Genomic DNA, 23,847 nt, shown 5'->3' with positions numbered 1-23,847 from the left:
AAGTTAATTAAAAACGAAGGTAGGAATATGTGCTTTATAAGAAGCATCTGTTTGTTTGTTTATCTTGTTGGCCACCCATCTCCCTGCAAGGTAACTCTGAGCAGCTTTTTACAATCAATCCAAATGTAGCCATTTCTGGTTTGGAATGCAAACATGGCCCTGTTTATATTAGGTATGGTTTTCAATAATGCATTCTGGAAAGGATTGCAGAGTTTGAAACCCTAGTTAGAAATGAGCCACTAAAATCAGTAGAACAGTTAATCAAGCCTGGTAAAATTTTGTGGGAAGTGGGAAAAGCAGCATTGGTTTATCTTAGAAAAGGCAGCTTAATGTAATGGCAATGATATGGGGGAAAATGTTTTGAAGAGGCTACACCTTAAATTAAATCACAATAATACAAGCTGCAATTTTTACTATTTACTCTATTGGTGGCCCTTCTCCAGTGATTTGGCTACACGACACTGTGGAAGTAGAAAAGGAAAAGCGTACATTTAAAAGAGGTTTTGGATTTTTTTTTTCATTTTCATTCCAAACTGAATGGGATACTTTCTGCAACGACTCAGCATAAATTAGATTTTTGTTAAGCATCACTGCCTTGAAGGAGGTGCATGGGAAGTATTTAAAAAATGTCATGCAATGAAACCTTGAAGGTTTCCAGCTGAAACTTGGCAAGGTTAATCCACTCTAAAAGGTTTACTGTCCCAATTTCATCACGAAGCAGTTGGAATAAGATGTTATCCAGGTAGACCTCACTCACACAGCTTTCCTGCTCCAGAATAACTATTCCCATCTAAGAGACTTCAAACTAATATGAATTCCTCCTAAATATCAGGACAGTTGCCCAAGCTGACGAGATATTTCAGATGTTTTAGCCAGAACGTGGACTGCAACTGCACTGATGAGGATTTGTGAGGGATCAGTTATATAAACTTTTCTTAAGTCAAAAGGCAATAAAGAAATCAAGCAGGCTTCCCTGGGTATACAGAACCCACTGGTATTTCAGTCTGAAGCAGCCAGCATATAGTGTCCAGACAGTCTTATGAAACCTACTATACTCAAATGGTATTTAGAACCCATTGACCTAGAATATGGTTTTACATTTTACAGAGATAGCTCTAACTCATTTAGCTCATTTCCTAAGTAGACAATACCAGATCCTTGAATCCACCCAGATCACAGTGAACCAGTGATGGGTTCCGGTTCCTGTTGCAACTGGTACACTAGGTGCACCAGGTGCACACCTGACGCATGCGTTCCCACCACCTGTGATGCTCCAGCTGCTCAGCAGAGCAGACGCCATATGCTCCATGCACATTCACAAATGCCCCGATTGGCTCAAATAGAGGTAAGGAGAGCGGGCGGGGGGGGGGGGGGCTCCGGTGCACCATACTGGAACGGTACCTGGTGCTCCCAGCAGGCACCGGTACACCGATACTGGGGCGTACCGATCATATCCCACCACTGCAGTGAACCTAACTTATGACATTTAGCCATGTGCCTTTCTTGTCTAAAGTTTTCAGTAAGATATCTTTGGCTTCAAAAACCAAACCATAACACATAAACACATGTCAGAACACAACTAATTAGATGAAAACATTTCCTAATCAGAGAGCCTCCTATTATTATTTTTAGGAAAATCTACAATCAACAGTGATAGTAACGCCCCTTGCATTGGTTCCAACTAGTATTCAGGGTCCAGCTGCTTTTCAGCCTGAGTCAGTACGTATATAGCCATTGTGATTAACATTTATAAAAAATAAAGTTGCCAAGCTTGAAATATTAGGCAGAATAATTAAAACAGCAGCAGAAGGAAGAGTGAAAAAAAGGATTCCTCTGATCTCCAGGACTCTAAAAAAGTTTCTCACCAAGTCAGCCTCTGATGACTAAATGAACTTTCTACATTATATTTGTGGAAATACCTCTGCCATCTTCCAGATGCTTTCCCCCCATATCCCAGACTAATTTACAAACCCCAGGATTACTTGCTAATCCATGAAGTTCTAACTACAGTTTAGTTTAGTTTAATCTACAGTAGTTTAGTTTAGTTTAGTGTCACTCTCCTAAGTCACTAAGAACTAAACTGTTCTTCAGTAATATTCAATTCAATTCAATTCAATTTATTAGACTTATAGGCCGCCCAATCCCGGAAGACTCCGGGCGGCTTACAAAGAACAAGAAAAGAAAGCATATTCTAGATATTACAATCTCTCTCTCTTTCTAGGAGATGATTGAACTATGCTACATTATCTATAATAATTCCCAGCAGCTTGGCATTTGTTTTTGCTCTTTGTTCCAGAATTAGGAAGCACCAATAGTTATTGGCGGATTTTGATATGCCTATGTAATATTGTTTCTTCACAGGCTACCTGGTTAGCTGTATGTAATTCATGATGCAAGTTGTGAGTTGTAAAACCCTTCATGGCATAAGGCTTGGATGTTTCCTGATTGCTTATTTGTACCCTATGACTATCATTAAGTGTTGTACCTTATGATTCTTGATAGATGTATCATCATTTTACGTACACTGAGAACTTATGACCAAAGGCAAATTCCTTGTGTGTCCAATCACACTTGGCCAATAAAGAATTCTATTCTATGTTTACTGGACTGCCCTTTACTTCTGATAACATCTGACAGGATGGGCATATTACAGGTACCATCAGTTAGGTAGTGTCATTTAGTGGGACTCACGAGATGCATCCTTTTGGGATGGCAATCTTTTTCTTTTCTTTCTTTTTATTTCTAGTTTCTTCCGCACATCTTCATACCACTTGCCTATTACTTGTCAGTTAGAATAAAGACAAATGTGGGAAACAGGTAATCTTCTTCAGTGGTGGTTCCTGTCACACAGTTGGAAGAATATCTGTCAACTTGTGCTGTCTTTGGGGAAGTTTTTAAGTCATTCCTGATGAAGACAAACCCAAGGCTGCCATCTGCTGGAATGATACGCTTCTGGCAAAGGGTAGAGAAGTATACACTTAGAAAAAGTCCTCTTGTTGTTAGATGCGAAGTCGTGTCCGACCAACCGATCACAACCCCATGGACAATGTTCCTCCAGGCCTTCCTGTCCTCTACTATCCTCTGGAGTCCATTTAAGTTCACGCCTACTTCTTCGGTGACTCCATCCAGCCACCTCATTCTCTGTCGTCCCCTTCTTCTTTTGCCCTCAATCTTTCCCAGCATTAGGCTCTTCTACAGTGAATCCTTCCTTCTCATTAGGTGGCCAAAGTATTTGAATTTCATCTTCAGGATTTGGCCTTGTAAAGAGCAGTCAGAGTTGATTTCTAGGACTGCCTAGTTTGATTGCCTTGCAGTCCAAGGGACTCACAAGAGTCTTCCCAGCACCATAGTTCAAAGCAAGGCCTCAATTCTTTGGCGCTCAGCCTTTTTTATGGTCCAACCTTCACAGCCATACGTTGCAACTGGGAAAACCATAGCCTTGACTATACACACTTTTGTTAGCAGGGTGATGTCTCTTCTTTTTTGTATGCTGTTTAGATTTGCCATAGCTTTCCTCCCCAGGAGCAATCGTCTTTTAATTTCTTGGCTGCATTCCCCATCTGTGGTGATCTTGGAGCCCAGGAAGATAAAATCTGTCACTACCTCTGGAACTCTGGTTTATGGTTATTTGTTGTTTCTCCAGGCCTTGTGTGACTGCAGAAAATCCCTTCCATTTATGAAAACAGCTTTTTTCAAAACTTCCCTACGTGGCTGCATTAAGAGTTTCCTTCAGGGCTTTTTCTTTTACATGTGGAAGTTTGCATAGAATTGGGCTGCTTTAATGAAGAGTAGACTTATTAACTTGGGAGTCATTTCTGAATAATTGCAAAAATTACAAATCATGCTGAAATGCACAAACAGAAAGGAAAATTTCCAAGCAAACTCCATTTCCTCTCCTCAGAATCTATGTTGAACGTTACTTTTTACCTTTTTCCCAGTCGTGAAAGGGAAAGGATACTTGAATTCCCTATTTAATGAATAAATATTCAACTTGATAAGCTAAATGTGGGAACTAATTTCCACAACAGCTTCAATAGGTAATTTCAAGGCTTAAAATGAGCCACAGTTACCATGGAATGAGACCTCAATGTGTTGTGGCTACTAGGGTTCAATCCTGAAATGTGCCACCAAGCCTATGCTCATCCTTAAGCAGTGATTGAATCCCATGTCATTTTATTTTATGTAGAATTTATAGCTACACAACTCCACTTGTATGACAATCAGTGTGTGACTTCTAACCCTATTCCACCTACAGAAGAGAGTGGGAGGAAAGAAAATAATGTATTATGTATTTTTATTTATTGTATATTCCGCCTTTATAATTTTGACAAACAACTCGAGGCAGTGAAAATGTATAATACTCCTTCTTTCTCATATTTTCCCTAAGGCAACAGCCCTGTGAATTGGGCTGAGAGAGAGTGACCAGCAAAAAAACACCCAGCTGGTTTTCATATCTAAGGTAGGATTAGAACTGACAATCTCCTAGTTTATATCCTGATGCCTTAGCCACTAGACCAAACATACACACACTCCCACCATCCCTCCCTCTCCCCAACTCTCTCTCCCTCTCCCCTTGCATCATCCCTTAACAACTTGAAGGGGGTAGTCCAACTCCCAGAATTTCAGGAGTTGAAGTCCACACTTCTGAAAGTTGTCAAGGTTGAAAAACATTGATTTACACCATAGCATTGGCTTGCATAATATGCTGAGCCATATCCACTCTCCCCTGTAAAGCCAAAACAATGATTTGCAACTGCATAGGCCAAGTTCATTCCACATGCTAAAGCCAAACCCATGTTATGCCTTAATAATGTGGGAATCCTGCCATAATGTGGTTGCCTTGATTTAGGGCTTAATAGGTTATGTGATCTCAACCTCTTGGGTTTCTACATTAGAGGCTATGGCAGAGTACAAAAAGTGGATCCAAGCGCAGGGTAGACTTCCCTTATGACTTTGGTAGCAAGACATGCAGGAGGCTGCAGCATTTAATATATTGGGAGTTTACCAGCATCTCCTGAAACCATTGGGTTCTGTCTCTGAATGTTTCCATCTTGTCCCTTGAATCTCCATGGGTTCCCTCCCACGTATATATACACTCTGCTTGCAGGGGGTTACAAAAAGCTGCAGTATTTCTGAGATGGCTTTCATGATTTCACAGTGGGAGTCAGTACAGGAACTTTGCTATGAGTTGTGAACACAGAGATTGATCCCAGTAGGACAGTGTTATTAATCAGCAGAACAGCTTGCTGGTGATTGAGAAGGCACAATGTTAGTTCAAGAGAGAGCCTGTCACATGTGGAGAGGATGATTTTGTTTCTTCCTTAAATGATAGGGAGAAAAATCCATGGGGAGAGGAAAAACAACACCTGTTTTGAGTTAACCCTTACTGGAAGTTGAGTCAAAATGGTTTTGAAGTGGGAGGCCAGAAATAGCAATTTACTGGTCAAAGGTCCTCAAAATTTTGGTTCACCATTGTGCATGGAGTGTGTAAATTTGTGTACCAATGAGTATATTTATACCTGAAAAACCTTCCTGAAACTGTGATTTTGTAACCAAAGGCTGAATGCATTTGGAATAATCTGACCTTCAAACTGATGATGACTGAAAGTTGTATTGTAACTGGGGTAGGGGAGCGGGGATGGATGTTTTCTATTAAAACTACAATAATTTCTCCAGGATATAAAGTAACTAAATCACAATAGTCAATGTGCAAGGAATATAATATTGACCTGTCCCAATAAAACCCCACACAGTCCGTTTGGTTGGTGCCATGAGAGCCCCCCTCCCCTTTTGGGTAAATCTAACTTCATTTTAAAGACCTCCTATATTTCCCCTACCTCAGCCAAATAAAAATGTCAAAATATGTGAATGGAATGTACTGTATGTTGTACAGGAAGCAAACTAAATATTAAAGAATGGATTAATAATGTGAGCAAATTCAGAATGATCTGGCAAAAGGATCAGAGGATGGAGGAAATGGCAGTGTTTGCACTTTCACAAGTCACTTACTCTGACAGGAGGGTAAAAAAAATAGCCACATTGAAAGCTTTGACTGCAAACTGGTATGATATAAAAGTCTGGTCTCTATAGAAATAAAAGTTTGCTGAACCTCCAAAACTGCTTTTCTACTATCAGGTGAAATGAGAGGTTGATCAACAGCAGGAAAGCCCAAACTTGTGGGGTTAGATACACTATCAGTGGATTTCCTATAAAACCAAGAACTCCACAATGTTTGAGGAATAGGAGCCCATTTTGGTGGACATTGTCCTTGGCCATGTTGTGGTACCAACCAGGTGCGGTGAACATTGTCTTTTCTTTGTGACTGCCATACATTATCTTGTCTCACAAAAGTGCCATTCAGAACCTGCTGTTTCTTCTCTTACACAGACATCAGGGAGAAAATTGAAAGTGTAGGCCAAGATGAATTGGCAAACCAGATTGTTTCACATTCTTCGGCTGTTAGATTTTGACATGTGATTGGAAAAGTCAAAATCTAGGACTACAAAAATGTTTACAAACTGGGGAAGAAGAGGTGGTGGAGTCTTCCATTATTCTGCAATACAGTCCTTTTGACTGTAATTTTATCAGGTAAAGGTGTGGCCCATAAAGGAGAATATTTGTAGTTTAGGATTGAAATGAGGAGTCCTTGGTGCTCTTTGAGTTTGGTTATTTTCTTGCCGATGTTTCATTACCCAAACTAGATTAACATCATCAGTGTTAGTCCTTTTACATGCAGATGAAGGTATAATATGTTAGCAAATATAGGTTTGTGTGATAAGTCAAAGTAATTGAGGGACACAGAGATCCTGTTGAAAACATTCCTTTAGTATGTTGTTTGTATTCATTCTCTACCTGCTGATTATTTCCTGTAACTTCCTCTTAGATGGTTTTTAAGTTGATTAACGTAATTGTTGGCTTCTGACGTTAACTGGCGGGGACAACTAGCAAAAAAAGAAGAATCGACTGATGGGAAGAGGCAGGTTAAGCATTTTGTCTGTGTTAAAAATGCTGGGCTGCACAATACTTTATTTATATCCCATTTGTATTATTCTTACCAATAATTCAATTTGCACCATCAACAGAGTTTTGGAATCCCCCGTTCCTTGAGTAATCTGTAGCCCTGCCCTTATGCTCAGGATTCTAACATTACTTCAGTTGTATTCAATATATTTGGAAATTGTACAGTACATTGACAATAAAAGACATCTCCTTTTATGCATTATATACCAACTAAACTAAGATTGTTACTTTGGGTATATGGATGACTCCAAAACCTGTGCGTTATTGCTTTCTACTGAATGTCAATATCATGAACATTGTTCTAAATATGATTGTCACATTTATACATTATCTGAATATGAAACAATAATTGGAAGCAGCAACCTTGAATTTTCTTAGCAAACAGTTTGAGGGTGGTGTGAAATCAGTTTAGGAGTTTTGTCATGGATGGTTTTCTTTAAGCTTTTCCTAGTAATTTGTTGTTGTTTTCTAACAATGTGTCCCTCCACAATCTCCTAAGTGACCACTCATACAATTTGTTTGCTAGCATTCTGAGAACTTCAGATTACACTGATTATATGAACATCTGGAAATTATCACATACCATTGTTGGCAGAGAACCTCTGTAGTTCATCCAGCAGGCTTTAAGAGACACAGTCTTTGGTAAGGAAAACATCTCTGTTTCAAGACCATTTGGGAGACATTAATGTAAAAACAACAGAAGGGGACATTATAAGGACAGAAATAGATTCAAATGTACACTAACAGAATATTTCCATTTGCGATTTGGGATGTCAACCTCTTGCTTTAAATCTTGAACAAGAGATTCCTATTCTTTTCAGGATTGCAGTGGTTCAATTATAAGATTATCCTTTATACCTGAAGATGGTGTTGAAGCATAACTTTTGCATTGCCCAATTAACCACTTAAATTGATTGTGCAATTGAACTGGGTTTCCTTTTAGCTGTTGCTGAATCAATTCCTATTGCTATAACATTTATAATAAAATTCTAGGAGCAGGAGCTCTCCAAAGCAAATGAAATCAAGGAAGCAAAACTGATGTTGACCTAATTCTGTGAACTGGAGGATCAAGATACAAGGAATTGAATCTTTCTGGCATTGCTATGGTTAGGGCAATGCCAAAAAGATGAAACAGGCATTGTGACATTATGACAAGTTCCACCCTTCATATCTGCATGGATGTTGTATGCAAGTACATAATGGATGGAGTTTGTGTTTCTATGCTGCAACACACATTGTTACTTGCCTTTCCTTCCACCATGCTGGCAGGTGCTTACAGTTCTAGAACCCCATAATTGTCATTACTTGAGTTTTTATCATATTGTTGACAGCTTCCTTCCTTACTCTAATCCATTTCAGGAATGAGGTTTAGTGTGACAATTATTGAAGAAAATGAACGTATGCCCAAAAGTTATTGGGGTTAAATACCACTACCGTACCTACCGTACCTCCAAGTTAGCTTATTATTTTTCAGGCAATGTTGCTAAAACTGTTGCTGAGAATGCCAACATTACTGGTGAAAAGAACATTGACTGGGATTTTTCTGGCAACATACATATAAAAAAAGGAAGTAGAAGTGGGAAAAGAAAATAGGCTTACAACACAGACACCATGATGTCAGACACCTCTGTAAAATTCCACGGAAAGCCACATACCGGTAGTAAAATGTCATTTGGATTGTGACAGAAAGCCTAATGTACAATGAATCTATTTTGTCTTTTAATAAATTTGCTTACATCTAGACTTTGAAGAACACTAATTGGATAACTTTGAGGGTCCTTAAATAAAACATTTGGATCTCAGACTTCCAAGGCTTGAGAAATATTTTACATCAAGGTGGACTTGATGTAAACATCACTGAAATAAATGGAATATTTTTGAATTATTTCATTTGTATTTCTACCAAGTCAAGAAGCTTAGGTCTACCAAACAGAAGAGATTCTGCATATTTTAATGAAAGATAAAACAACAATATAAACATACACAAATTTACAGAGAAAGGATCAGTTTTAATACATTTGGAATAAAAGGATTTCTTTTCCCCCCTTAAAATATGGTATAAAAATAAATGCAAGAAACATTAACAGAATTTACAGACAACGGACAAAGACACAGACTTTCTTTCTTGATGTGAATACATCTGTGAGACAGAACCTTCTGTGCTAATTTATTGTGCAATAGCTGTGATGCCATATTAGGTATATTTATTAATATATTCTTTTTTTTACACGTCTTCCAGTTTGTGAATGACAGCACTGTAAATAAACTGTGCTTAACAGAAGCTTTTAAAAAAAACTGTACTGGAAATTGCAGAAAATAAATAGACACAGATCCAGCTTGATATGAAGGCGAAAGTGGGCAGAGAGTTTTCAAAATGGAGGCATCAAAAGATTACAGTAGTGAGTTCCTTGGAGTCTGTAATGCCTTGATATACACAAAAGAAAACAAGTCAGCTCCTTGCTCATGCAACATCTTGTTCTATTGTCCTCTGATTTCAGGCAATTAGTGAGCTACGAAGTATGTATAATGACTGAGTCTGCTTCCATGCTACAAGATGATCCTTTTAGTAGGACTGCACTAGACTGGTTAATCTCTTTGATGTGAGCGATTTCACCTGAGGAAAAGATAGAAACAAACAAACAAAAGAAAACAGAAGACAGAGGCATGTTCACTGAAAACCCAGTTCATTACCAAGCACCTACTTATTCTGGCTAACATTTTTCACACGGTGACCTTAAATATGGGATGCCTATCCTTGGATTCTTTCAGATATGAGCAGCTTATCACTTGGTGGCTGCAGTATCAAGCAAGACATTCATGTTATTTCAGGCACAACTGCATAGGTGGAGCATTGGACCACCAAAAATGAGAGGATTCACTGGAATTGGTTCACCAAACTAGCTTCCAATCATCATCAAGGGAATCAAAACCAGTTCCCAGGGGAGATGGGTCTGTTTTGATCAACACAGGCTTGATTGAAAAACCACCACCTTCTGGGTACTCTCATATTTTATCCGGTGGAAGCCATTAAAATTACATTCTAAAAAACATCCAATTTCACCTGCACATTTTCAGATTTCTCGTTATCTGATGTTAATGTCCAAATGTCAGGTTCAATGTTCTGAAGACAGCAATGGAGATCTAAGCTTCATTATGAAACCCTGAATTTTAATGCTATGAGTTGAAACAATCAAATGGCTAATTCACTATTGCTGAGATGGCTTACATTTTAAACACAATCTATCATTTATATTACTGATAATAATTAAATGCATATAATTCCCCAACATCAATTCTGCATTGTTATAAAATAATCAGATCTTTCCTTTCTTTTGATGATTATCACTTGTACATATAAGCAATAATGCCAAGAGGCCATATATTAATGACATCTCGATGATATAGCAAATGGTTGTTATGATGTGAAAAACAAAGCCGTTTGAATTTCTCATATGATGCAGAACTGGAGCTGAGAGAAATGTGCAGCACTAATTTATATATTTCTACAAAACCACAGAGGTTTTGCAGTTCTAAAACTCAAAAATTTCCGAGTCATTAATGGAAATTATGCAGGCAATTTCTATAACTCTCCTTTTTCTAATTTCTACTCTAAGTTCGTATATAATTACACTAAACTATACTTTCTTGACACTGAGATCAACAAGACAAGTGAAATATTTGAAGTTATCACACTCATTTCACAAATTTTGAAATAAACCATGTCCACACTCAAATTATCTTGTGATGCCAAAAGATAACTCTAGGGAGATTCCTTTGCTGTTAGCATGCCATGTCAGCTGGTAATGCTATCTACCAAACTGCCTCACCAGATAAAGTTGTATCTGGTTCTTATAATTGTAGCCAATTGGTACAGAAACCCAGTATTCAGAGAATGGGCACCAGTATATACAATGAAAGTATATCTGCAAAGGAAAGTAAACAATAGGACAATTAGATTAAAGTGGCATTAATTTCATTGAGCTGGAATGTTCATAATTTGACGTTATTTGACGTCCTCGTGTTTCTTAGAACTTCATGATCAATAGATTGGTTAAAGGAAGAAAACACTGTGTTAATTAAAAAGGACACAATTCCTACCGACATACATAGTATTAGAAGGGTCATTACCAACATCTTTTATACACCTCAATACTTTCTCTCTCAGTGAACTTCTGCTGTTGATTCATTGCTGGAAACATTCTGGAAGGAAAACCTTCTGGAGCTTATGCATTTGATACATTAATTTTAATAAGTGGATGGAGTTACCATCTTAGTATTTCTCATTGTGCTAGTTCTTTCACTAGCATAAAGATACATAATTTACATTTGGTTCTCATATTCTGACAAGCAGAGCAACTGGCTAATATAAAACTCCCAGCAACCTACCCCTTTTTCTATCCTTACTGTCACATCTCATCAAATCCCAATTATACTTCTGGTGAGGAAACCGGACATCCAAACCCTGTTCTTAGTAGTTCCAGTAAGTCTCATCTGAATTAATAGCTATTTTTCAGATTTCAGATGGACTCAAGCCATGCCTGGAGTTTGTTGAAACTTGATCATCTATGCTAGCAAGAAAGGAAAAATAGAGGAAGTTTTGTTACAATGGCACAGTGGATGTGTGGTTATGGGTTTGAAAACTCTTACAGCTATTGCCAAAGAGGATATTTTTAAGAGTTCAGAGATGACAATCTTCTATTTGAGACTTGGGTTTAATGATTGCTTGAGTTAGAGATTCTCAGCAGATGATAGCATCTGAACTTGTTGGGATTCAGAAGCTAAACAGAATTGTACCTGGTTAGTATTTAGAGAACACAAAGTTCCAGTACAGGCTGCCTTCTCTAGGTTACATTAGGGATTGAAATAAAAAAATAATCCCTAAAATAGTCCAAGTTACTTCTGCACTGCTGCCAATAGGCAAGCCACCAGGGGTTAAATTTGACCTGAAGGAGATCACTTTATAATTATAATAGAGAGTTCAGTTACACATCTACAAATGTGCTGCTTTTCTAGGTCTTTTTGCTCCCAAACAATAACAAAATTCACAATGTAACATGCTGTGGTGAAGCCACCATGCAAAAATAGGGGTTTTTGTTTCAAACTCTCCACTATTTGTTGTTGTTGTTTATTTGGCTGACAAGCAGGGGTACAATTCTCAAATAACTATTAATATCCAAGGTTATTTAAAAGTAACATGATCTGGATGAGAGGATTACGAAGCCTCAAATGTAGTAAATTCTTAAATTTATATTTCATTCTATTATTATTAGGTTCAACTCTTTCCCCCTAAATATCCAATTTCGAAGTCCCATTCTGCAAATATCTAATTTTCCTTGCAAGCATTCAAAGTACTCCAAATCATACTGTTTGTAATAGAGATATATAGGGTTCTTATCATTTTATTAGAAACATTTAAAACCTTGCTTATTTAGAAATTTTTAGGGGAATTGATTTTATGAAGACAGAAAACAAAAACCATGATCTTTGCTGATGGTCTTCATAAATTATCACTTCAGTACACACAGCTTTGTTAACTGACTGCAACAGCAAAAGCCACAATACAGCACACTTATGCACACTCACACACACCACAAGTGCGCACAGGAAACGTACACCACTCGGCGGACAAGGTCAACAAACTGGAGTAGAAGGCAAGATCTTTCTACCTCTTTTCATAACAGGTTAGTGCTCGCCCTCAGTGTTGGTGTACAGTTTTTATGGCAGGGGAAAATTGGGATGTTTCTGCCCTACAAAAATAAATGTGTTGAATGCTTTAGTTTAAACTGGTGCAAAGGTTGAACAGTGTGAATCCAAAGGCATTGGCACATACATTGTTAAACAAACCCAAAGACCTGAGTCTAATTTTTTTAAAGGTGGCTTTGATAAGAAAATGTAGGGTGAAATGGATCCAGTCTAATAATATTCTAGTTCATATTCTCTCTCTTCTTAAAAGAAAAGGTTTCTGGGACAGCATCGAGATGGCATTATTAAACAGCTTCTTTGCTCCTGCTGTTTAAATTATTCCCAGCAGGGCCTGACTTGTAACACCGCCTGGTAGCCTGAGGTCAGCGTCAACAAAAACTACATAATATCAGAGGACAATCTGTCAATCATAAGGCTCATGAGGTTATAAACTTACCATACTCCGTGTGAATTTCTCAAATGATGTTCGGCGATCCAGTGTATTTCCCAACTTGTGAAAGAAAAAAAGCATAAAGGGGAAACAAAAGCAAAAGAAGCAAAAAAACAACAACATGAAAATAAAAGCAAAATGAAGCAATGGGTTGCTAAAACACAAAAGTCATAAAAAGAAACCCACAACACAAAAGCAAGTGCAGAAGATGAAATGCTCGTAGAAATAGAAGGGGAAATATATTTTCCCCTACAATTTTCTCCTGAAGCAGAGAAGTCGAAGTGTACAGAGGCTTACAGATTGCCCACCTGAATGTAGTTTTAGGCATGCAGATGAGCACAGAGGAACTGGAAGCGGTGGGACAGAGAGAATCACACCTGGCAACCAGAGCAGCTGTCCCATACTTCATCCATTCCCCTCCCCCTTACATGGATGTCTGCCTGGCTCAGCTTTGACAGTGCTGATTCACTGGGTGAAGAACAACACTGACGTACAAGATCTGAAGTTTGCTTAGAATGAACTGCCAAGCCAATCAAACTGGGATAATACAAAACAAAACATGAAATTAAAACAGGACAAGGAGCCCTGCACATTCTGCCAATTATGTCACCACTTACACAATCTAAGAACATAATTTTTTTTAAAAAAGACTAGCCCTCCTCTGTTTAAGAAAAATATCCATTTATTTACTGAATTAGTAGTATCTCAACCTCAAGGAGGACTGTTGATTTTAAATAGTTTTCAAGGCACACGTGCCATTAAATGTTAGGGCAATGCATTGCTTTAAGTTCCTTGTACCTTTTAAGATGCTAAAAAGCACAGGTGAGTGCAGAGGTGTACCCTGGTGTACAGAGAATTGGTTAACTCTTTTCTCTGCTGCCACAGGCCCAATAAGATGCCCCATCATATTGCTATTAGCCCTCAGAGCCAAGACAAGCTTTAGAAGGGAAATTATTTTTATTGTATTCCTAGGTGATGCCTTCTCACACTTCCTGTTTGGATGGTTTATTTTTTTTCTTGGTTTCCTATTGCTTTTAACCTTTTAAGGAGAGGAACATGAACTAACTACAAAACTGGATTATGAATTTTTCACTATTGGATTTCTTTTATTCTGCCTTCCTAATTTTGCAGACTGACACAACATATCATTCCTATGGAAGCATTATTCCTGAAATTCTACATATAGCTAGCAAACCAGCTCTCCATTGTTTCTGCACTATTTTTTCCCTACTGGATCTTTATACATTCAGCACAAGGATCTGAAACAAGCTACACAAGTACATTATGTTGAATACAGAGATCTGATCATTATGAGCTCTAAATTATCAGAGTTAACTGAACCTCCTTTTAAGATCTCCATGTAGTGTGGACAGATAGGCAAGACCAGTGGAAGCAGGCTACCCATGCATACCCATTCTCTACCCAAGGGAGTTCTCTCTGTGCATCAATGTCCTTACAGTATTTAATTCAGGGGCTTGCACAAATGAGCATCCCAGTAGATGGGTTCATCCTGTAGTAGTAAAAGTAATAATTAGTAACACAGAGCCTGTATGTATTAAAGTGCCCATAACATAAGGATGAAATTCAGCAGGTCTGAGAGGTTCTGGAGAACCAGTAGCGGAAATTTTGAGTAGTTCGGAGAACCGGCAGTTGCCACCTCTGGCTGGCCCCAGAGTGTGGTGGGAATGGAGATTTTGCAGTATCCTTCCCCTGCCACACCCACCAAGCCACGCCCACATAACCGGCAGTAACAAAAATTTAATTTCACCACTGCCATAACGCCTTAGGTGACATCCATGGACGTCCAAAATTAATAGTCATAGTAATAATAAATATTTTGAAGAAATATAAAAAAGTCAAAACATTCCCAAGATCTCAGCCATGAAGGGTCTCAGTTCTCCATTAACACACATTGTGGGAAAATCTGAAAGAAGTCTCAGCTTCTTTGGCTGTGTGCAGAAATTGTCTAATCCCAGATTCTTTTAAACCATATAATCTATTTTCAGTTTTCTTCTCAAAAAGGAAGATCATTGGTAAGGTGGAAATGGTGGCTCAGGTTATCCACCCTTACCATGTCACTAGAATTAAAGTAGCCAGTTATCTAGAGTTATGTAGAACAATCTGGAGTTTTTGAAGTTTGCCCTCTGGAGGATTCTTTTTTGTGTTTGATTTTGCCTCTGTAACCTTCCTTAGTCGGAGCTAGAAAAATCCAGACAACTGCTAGCTGGCAGCAAAGACTTAGGGTTTCCCTCTGACACCTACTGGTCTGTGTTTTTGCAGTCTAGATTTACTTGCCCTATTCTCCTGATATCTATCAGGATGAGATACAGACAGTAAGAATACAAGTCTCATGTATGAGACTGATTTGGTTGTCTCCAAGAAATCTTTTCATTGGTGAGGCAGAATAGTCCAATCAAGATGAAGGTTGGTAAGGCAAAGAAAATGGCTGAGCATTAAGGCAACTCTTTCTTCTTTCTTTTGGTAGCCAAAAGCCCCATCAAAAATGAGTAGGGACAGGAGAAGATAGACAAAAAGCAAGTACTGAGAGTGTTAGAGACAAATGTGTAGAGTCTAAATGTGTTGTAAGTGCACATTTAATATTATTTGTTATTGCTGTATTTTGGGAACATTAAGCTCACTGTTCTTTCACTGTGTTCTCCTTCCTTGCTGTCACTATCTACCTGTTCTGACCCAGCTCCCCAAACACAACAAACCCTCTGAAATTAAATCAATGATTCCTTTATTAGGAGCCTCAGCAGCCCCAGCAAAAAGTTTCTCTCTCACTACAGCACAGGCTAATAAGTCTGTCTGGCAGGGAGATGAATAGTTGTCTGCCACATCTATTCATCTCTGCCCCCTGCCTTTTATCCCCAGAACTAGGGTGGGACTTCTCTAGCAGAGGTGGCTCTTCCATCCCAAGGATTGGCCCATAGATTTCCACTGCTCTCCTCTCCTTCTGCACATCCATGCATGAGACACTGGACTCAGCTGTTCCTCCTTTTCCTCATCAGCCACCTCCACACCTGGGGGCTGTTGACTCTCCATCTGAGGGCTGATGAGTGGTGCAGGCTCCACCTCTGTCTCTCTCTCTCTCTCTCTGACAGCTCCATTCCCTCTTCCCCCTCAGAGCTCTCAGATTGCCTTGATGCTGACCCTGACTTCCCCACCCCCTCCTCATCTGATTCAGCTGCTGGAGGGGCCGGCGGCGGATAGATCACAACACTATCTTTCTAAGAATGTTTTAATGGCCATCCTACTGGAACTCTTTTTTTTCCCAGACACAGATCCTGAACAAGACTAAGAAGAAAAGAATTCCCAATAACCAAGAATTTATTGCTCTAAAATTCCATGCATTTATTAGGTATGAATTGAGTCCTTATTGAACTTAGTGGAACTTACCTTTGACTACAAAAAAGCTTAGATGAAACAAATTCAGTATTTGTAGCTTTGTATAATTAAATTATATCTGCTGCAAAGTAGAAATCATACTACATCAACTATACTTATATATCTTTCTAAAATGTTTTGACCTGCTCTTATCTGTTTTCCTAAGTTATAGTCCCACATTTCCTTTCAGAATGATACAAAATAAATGTCAAAATGAAATTAATTTGCTCATGCAAAGATGCAAAATAAATATAGGCATGGATCCCACCATCATTATGGGATGCTCAGATTGAACTGAACTCTTCACCTACCAGATATACAGCTCATTTATCCAAAGAGAGAAAGTATGATAGACGAGAACCACTGCTGAAATAATAAAAATACATTGAAAACATTGAATAATACCTTCTTCTTGGCCTGCAGTAATTCCTGGTAGGCACTGGATCGTATAAAACGTGGATATGAATCACTTTTCATCAACTTGTAGATGTGCTCCTAAAATAAAAGAATATAGAAATGTTTTTCACTTTTGAAATCTGATCTTTTGAAAGTATTTTTAAAAAAAAAACAAAAAAGAGGATAAGGAAAAAAACAAAGCAGACTGTGTACATGTGAAATTCATTCCTAGGGCAGCATAGAAACCTGGTTCTATTAATACAGTGCCTACTAAATGATTTCTAATAAAGTTGCAAACTTTAGGGTTTTCAGTTAAAGAAGTTAACAAGAATTGGCCACAATCCAAGCAACATGAGAGTCTTCTGCACAAGCTAGTTTACAAGGATTTTGTTTCAGCAAAAAGAGACTTTGAATGACCACTTATCTAATTTGCATGAATTACCATATTTTTTGGAATATAAGACACACTCCCCCCCCCCAAAAAAGAAGGTAAAAATTTGGGTGCATCTTATACATTGAATGTAGCCCCTCCCACCTGCCGGCCCTCGCCCTTTGGCCTCTGCCTCCCAGCAATTTGCCTCCTTGCAGCAAATAGCCTGTTTCAGTTTTAATTTCAGCACAGCTTGATTAGCACAAGCAGCTGATTGTCAGTTGAATCAGCCTCCCAACCATCAGCTGTTTCAGGCTGCAGTGATTCCCACAGCCTATTGCCGCCTCCGTGTGCCGCATTTTTGGCCTCTGCATCCCATTTTTGGCCTCTGCATGCCCCATTTTCAGCCTCTGCACACTCCATTTTCTGCACATTCTAATCCCTGCTGCCCAGAATGGGTGGAAAATGGGGTGCGGAGGCCAAAAATGGGGCATGCAGAAGCTGAAAACGGGATGTGGAGACTAAAAATGGGGTGGCGGAGGCGGCAATAGGATATGGCAATCACTGCAGTCTGAAACAGCTGATCATCAGGAGGCCCGACAATCAGCTGCTTGTGCTAATCAGGCTGTGCTGAAACTGAAACTGAAACAGGCTGTTCGCTGTTTGCTGCAAGGAGGCAAATTGCTGGGAGGCAGATTTTTTTTTCTTGTTTTCCTCCCCAAAAGCTAGGTACATCTTATACTTCGGAGAGTCTTATACTCCGAAAAATACAGTAGTCAATTTTTACACTAGTGTAAAATTTAGTGCAAAAATGTCAGGATACAGAGTTTTGGCTCTGTGACATTCTCCAACTAACGATTGTTTAAGGAAAATCTACAAGCAAAAGAGATTCTTGCCAGATCACTGAATTTGGGCTCATCACAACCAGCTTGCTCTTATTGCCATATTGCATTGTGAATGAAAGATTAATAATGCTGAACATTTTGTTGAAATCTTTGTCACATCTACAGGAGCAACTATATGGGAGGAGCAAATGAATCCTTCACAAACAAAGAAAAGGAGGCTGAAAGCAGACTGAGAGACAACACAATGTGACATAGAAGATCAAGTCAGAGCAGAAGTTTGATTGGAAGTTGGCTAATCAGAAACCTCTCTTGGGCCACCCTATTGCAGGATATTGAGCTGTTACAGGCTTTCAGTTATCAATAAACCAAATATTACAAACAAATGTCATCTAACAGAGGTGAAGAGTTTTTGTTCCTAGAACTTTTCACTGCTCAGGTAGGTGGGGACATGGCTAGCAACAGTAGTGTTTTGGACTTTGTATTAGCTTATTTACTGTATGTTTTTAATTTATATAAGGTAAAGGTTCCGCTTGCACATATGTGCTAGTCATTCCTGACTCTAGGGGGCAGTGCTCATCTCTGTTTCAAAGCCAAAGAGCCAGCACTATCCAAAGACATCTCCATGGTCATGTGGCCGGCATGACTAAATGCCAAAAGTGCATGGAGTGCTGTTACCTTCCCACCAAGATGGTCCCTATTTTTCTACTTTCATTTTTATATGCTTTTGAACTGCTAGGTTGGTAGAAGCTGGGCCAAGTAACAGGAGCTCACTCCATTATGCGGCATTATGGATTCAAACCGTCGAACTGCTGACCTTTCTGATCCACAAGCTCAGCATCTTAGCCACTGAGCCACCCTTTAATTTATGTAGCTTTATAATTGTAAACCACCTAGAGTTATTGTGAGGTAAGATGGGCGGCCTATAAATTTTATAAATAAAACAAAACAAAAACTGTTCATTTGGCTTATGAAAACATTTGTTTATTTCTAGGATTACTTACTTGCCCTATAGCTAATGTTATCCTGAGTGATACACAACATAAAAATATAAATAAAATTCCATATAAATCAAAAAGTAATAATCTTTTTCTCAGTCACATGTCCCAGGTGGTTATCCCCAACCCATGAGGGCTGAAGGAAATACAGTTATTCTCTTCTGTGGCTGACCCCCATGCCCCCACCCAAAAAAACCCTTAGCCTTTTTCAAGTGTATGAAAACAATTTTATTTTGTAGAGGTTTTGGATGCTGGTACATTTGGATTTCTAGTTCCACGAGTCTCTTTTTAATGTCGTTGTATTGTAACTTTCTTAGCGTCTTTAAAATGTGTAAGTATACAGAGCATTGTATAATTATAAAATAAATAAAATAATCCAGCAACAGAAACAGAGGCTAAAAGAGACATCATATAATAAAATGGAAGGAAAGACTCAGCAGCAGGATAAAGATACAAAGCATTAAAAGGCTAAGAGGTTTTTTTTTAAGTATTTCCCTGGTGCTGAAAAGATAACAAATGATAGTGTGATTTGGAAATGGCTATTGAAAAGTCTTGCTTCCAAGTAGTCACCCACTAAGTCAACATTTGAGGATTTCTATAATCTTTAAAGGTGCAAGAGGATAAAAAGTACATAAAAGACCTCTTCATTTTTAAACAGTAGCACTTCTGTTTAGACAGCTGCCAGCTGATATTTTTTCATATAACACAGCTACTAAAACAAGTGTGCTCAAGCACACAGCTCACAGCTCACATCAGTCTTAAACACAGAACTGTATCTCAGAAAAACAAAGATAGAACAGTGTTTCTCAAACTTGACAAGTTGACAGCTTGACATGCCGGCTGAGGAATTCCAAGAGTTGAAGTTCACACATCTTAAAGTTGTCAGGTTTGAGAAACACTGCACTATCCAATCACTTCCACTAATGCAAACCTACCAGAGACCAACAAGGCAGCTGGTATAGAAAATACGTATATAGACAGCCATCTAGTGGCATGAAAAATTATTAGCATTTTCCATATAGATTTTAGCAAGTAGAAAAATTCAGGTACATTTTTAAATAATCTGTGTCACCCTACATTTGTGGGCCTTGTCAGTAAGATTCAGGCAGTACAGCCAATCTCTCTGGCCAATTTATTGTGAGTTAAAGATAAAAATCAAGACAGTGGACAGCTGCCTAAAGTTCAACTACTAGAGTTGGAAATGCACTACTAGGTTGATTAAGTGTATACACTTGAAGAAGACTGAATTTGGGTATGATTCTCCAATTCAATTGAGGAAATAAATAATTGTCAGTAAAAGTGATTTTGGGTGATTTGGATTAATTAATTAAGTAGCTTGCTTTCTATAAAACAATTATTCAGTTTGTATCTGAAAACTATAAACTACATATGAGTGAGTAAACTACAGGTTTTATATTTTGAAGTCAAGTACTACCTTTTCCTTGTAATCAGTTTCTTGTCATGTAACATATTGGAGTAGAACAGCCTAAAGTGTTTATATGTAATCTCAGTGCCAAATAAACATACTGAATCCAAAGCAATATAACACAATTCCAGAGGGGAATGTGATCAAGAAAATTTTAGACTGCACAGAAATGGATAGATTAACACTTGCTATTAAGGATAAACAAGAAACGGAATACATTTTATATAGGACATATTTTATCAGTGGCTAAATAATAGAAGTTGGAAAGGAGAGGATACAACTGGAGGAGATGGTAAAGAGAAGAGTTATAAAAGAAGATGATCTTCAATGTTAAATATCAATGTTACGATATTATTATGTTATTATATTATTAATATGATGGTGTGGAATTATAACAATAAAAAAGTATAACACACTATTCGATAAAAAATGGATGCTATATGAATAAAACAAATAAAACTTGGGGAAAACAATAACACAATTCCGGAACAATTTGCTATTGCAAAGCTCAATAATATGTAATATTTTGGCTGAAAGAACATCTATGAAAATTGATATTTTTTAGAAAATTTGTTTCTTTGCAGATTAATATGTTACAGGTCTGTAATGCTCGGATTGGCACCTCCCATGCATCTTACCATCAAAAACTAGAATGGTGGGGGAGGATAGATCAGCAATAAAGCTGTGTATGTATGATGGGAAACAGGGTGATGGGGGAATGGCAGGTAATAATGCCCAGAGAAGTCCAGAACCAGTTTCCACCAAAATCCAAGGCCAGGCACCCTGAGAAAGAATGTCAATTACCACCACCACCACCCCAAAAATATCTCAGTCTTTTCAAACTACTTTGGCGAGTTCCAATTGGCTGAAGACGGACTGGTCACAAGGGGAGGGCTGGGATGAAGGAAACCTTTCTGAATTCTTTGAGCGTGGGAAACCCAGAGCTAGCCTGATTTTACTGTAGCCAACATCTTTTGAATAAAATAATCTTTCACTTCAATCAAATGGAATCGAGGGTCTTTCTTTCCTAAGGGATCAGATTAGGGCAGGTCTGACCTATGTAATGTTGAGCCAAAGGGAGCATTTCTCAAGATAAAAAGAAAGTGTTGTTTCATTTTAAATTAAATTGAATTATTTCAGTTTAATCAAATTCTTCCCTAGGCAGAAGGAGGGGATGAGGCAAGCAAGTGATGAAAATAGTACTGTATCTTGACACAAGCTCCATCATCTGTACAAAAGAGGCAGGGCTTCCATTACTACAATACCAGAGTTGGGTTGCTCCTGATTTGTCCCGGATCGGGCGAACCGGTAGTGGCAGTGGCGGAAGGCTCAGCCTCTCTGCCCAGATGCTTCTGTGCATACACAAACTTGTGCACACACGAGTGAACTGGTAGTAAAAAAAATGGAAACCCACCACTGTACAACACCACTCTGCCTTCATCATACTTTCACCTTCTATTGCATTAAAGGTTAGTTTGGAATAGTTCTGTGGCCATTCCCAAAACTTTAGGAGCTGACTTGTTGGTTAGGATCTATGCGCACCTAGCTGCAAAGGTAAGGGTTGGGAGTTATAGTATATTTCCATTATTTACATAGTTATTTTTAGAATATAAATGAACTTGATTAGCCTATTAACCACAGGACATTATATGCTTATTAAGAAACTTTATTATGAAACACAAATCTTGTTGATTCAGGGAAATTATAGGTAGGCTTTAGGGCGCCAGCCTATTTTTAATTAGTGGACAAGTTATTGAAACAGAATTTAACCTGAATATGTAGCATATTGCATACATATAGTGCTCTTTGTTAAATACAGTTCTGGAATATATTAGAAAAGGAATGGTAAAGTTGGAAACAGTTTTTCACAGCTCCATTTCTCCATCAAGACACCCCTGGTACATATCTATACAAATAGTTATACCAACCTGAGCATCGGCAAATGTATGTCGCCCTGGTTCCTTCATCTTCACATTCTGTGTGGTTTTGTCATAACTTTTTGAGTCTACATTAATGGCACTTGGTGCTCCAGGGGCAAGGAATTCTAGCCAGATTTCCTGTACTCTAACAGGAACCTCGCGGATCGGTCTCTTCTTCAGGTCTTCTACTGCTAACCAGAACCTGTATAAGAAAATGGGCAAACAGCAGTAATGGACTGGATATTGAATCTTCTTGAAAGGTTGGTTTGATTTTTAAAATATCCCTTTAAAAATACATGTAGAAGCCTGAAAGCATTGAATCATCTCTCTGGGGTCTCATTTCACTTTAATGTCAGGTAGTTGAATCCATTTCTCATCCATATTTGTGATGTGTGGGGTTTTTTTTCATATATAATTCTTGTCCATGTTCACATTACATTCGAGGTGTTTCAAAAGTAACTCCAAATATTAACTTAAAGACATGTTTAAAGTATTTTTCCCTCAAAAATTCAATAGATAAATAACTTCAAAGTAAGGAGTTAGTAAATTTTGTATAGATGTGTCAGAATTTGCAGTGATTGATGTCTGCAACCATCTTACTGTAGTTGGGAGTTCAAAACTGCTGAACCTGGATCTCCAATGTCAGGGAAACTGTATTTAAGGCACTGTTGTTTTATTTATTTGGCATATCTTGTAGACAGAGACAATTCAGGAGAAGTGGACAAATGATATTTAAAAAGCTGCATTGTTGTGATTAAAGCTCTGCTGCTTGTATATATGCATCATGGCGGCAAATGTTGGTTTTTACCAAAATGCCAGAACCTATCAATGCTATGGTTATAGATATGGGAACTAAAGTCAATATTGGCTCATTTTGTATTCAGTGACTCCTTTTAGCAATCTATAATCATACTTTAAAACTAAGAGACATGACAATACGTAGTATAAAATGGAGAAATTGCAGTATTATAATCATTGTGACATTGTAAATAGCCATGGTTTTAATTAAATCCATAATTAATCAACACTGAACATAAAATTTATCAACATAAGAGAGGCACTGTGTTTGATTTGAAAAATATCCTCTCCATAGACTTTTCTTTAGGATTCTAATTTGGTAGGTCAAGAAAAGATATGTATGAAACATCAAAGTCAGATGGGAACAAGTGGGTTCTATCTAGTGATGGGTTTGCCTTCTTTCCTTGTTGAATACTTCTATCCATGGAAGGAAGTATGCTCAACTTTCATCATCCCTATGCAGCCTTCTGTGATAAATGTCATTTTAATCCCTAGATCAGTACATCCTACATGTAAGTGTACAAGATGAGATCCAGTTTGATGTAGTGGTTAAAGCAC

General features: G+C 38.2%; 1 protein-coding gene across 5 annotated transcripts in view; it reads right to left on the bottom strand.

The window, feature by feature from the left end:
• Positions 1–8,955: 8,955 nt before the first annotated feature.
• The window catches only part of RGS7 (regulator of G protein signaling 7), a 182,596-nt gene continuing 167,704 nt past the window's right edge, over positions 8,956–23,847 (bottom strand). For 2 of the 5 annotated variants that reach the window (XM_087718042.1, XM_087718045.1), the window contains 4 exons: positions 22,501–22,693; positions 16,946–17,035; positions 13,160–13,213; positions 8,956–9,634 (listed from right to left, as the gene is read on the bottom strand). In XM_087718042.1, coding sequence (XP_087574168.1) covers positions 9,584–9,634; positions 13,160–13,213; positions 16,946–17,035; positions 22,501–22,693 — 388 coding nt within the window. In that variant the 3' untranslated portion in view covers positions 8,956–9,583. Of the gene's footprint in view, positions 9,635–12,686; positions 12,768–13,159; positions 13,214–16,945; positions 17,036–22,500; positions 22,694–23,847 lie in introns of all 5 variants that reach the window. The other 3 variants (XM_087718041.1, XM_014057065.2, XM_087718043.1) reach the window with 2 other exon arrangements.

This window comes from Thamnophis sirtalis, unplaced genomic scaffold (genome assembly GCF_051295495.1).
Source record: "Thamnophis sirtalis isolate CommonGarterSnake01/CBP01778 unplaced genomic scaffold, rThaSir2_p1.2 scaffold_6, whole genome shotgun sequence".
NCBI lineage: Eukaryota > Metazoa > Chordata > Lepidosauria > Squamata > Natricidae > Thamnophis > Thamnophis sirtalis.
This window is presented reverse-complemented; position numbering and strand designations above follow the sequence as displayed.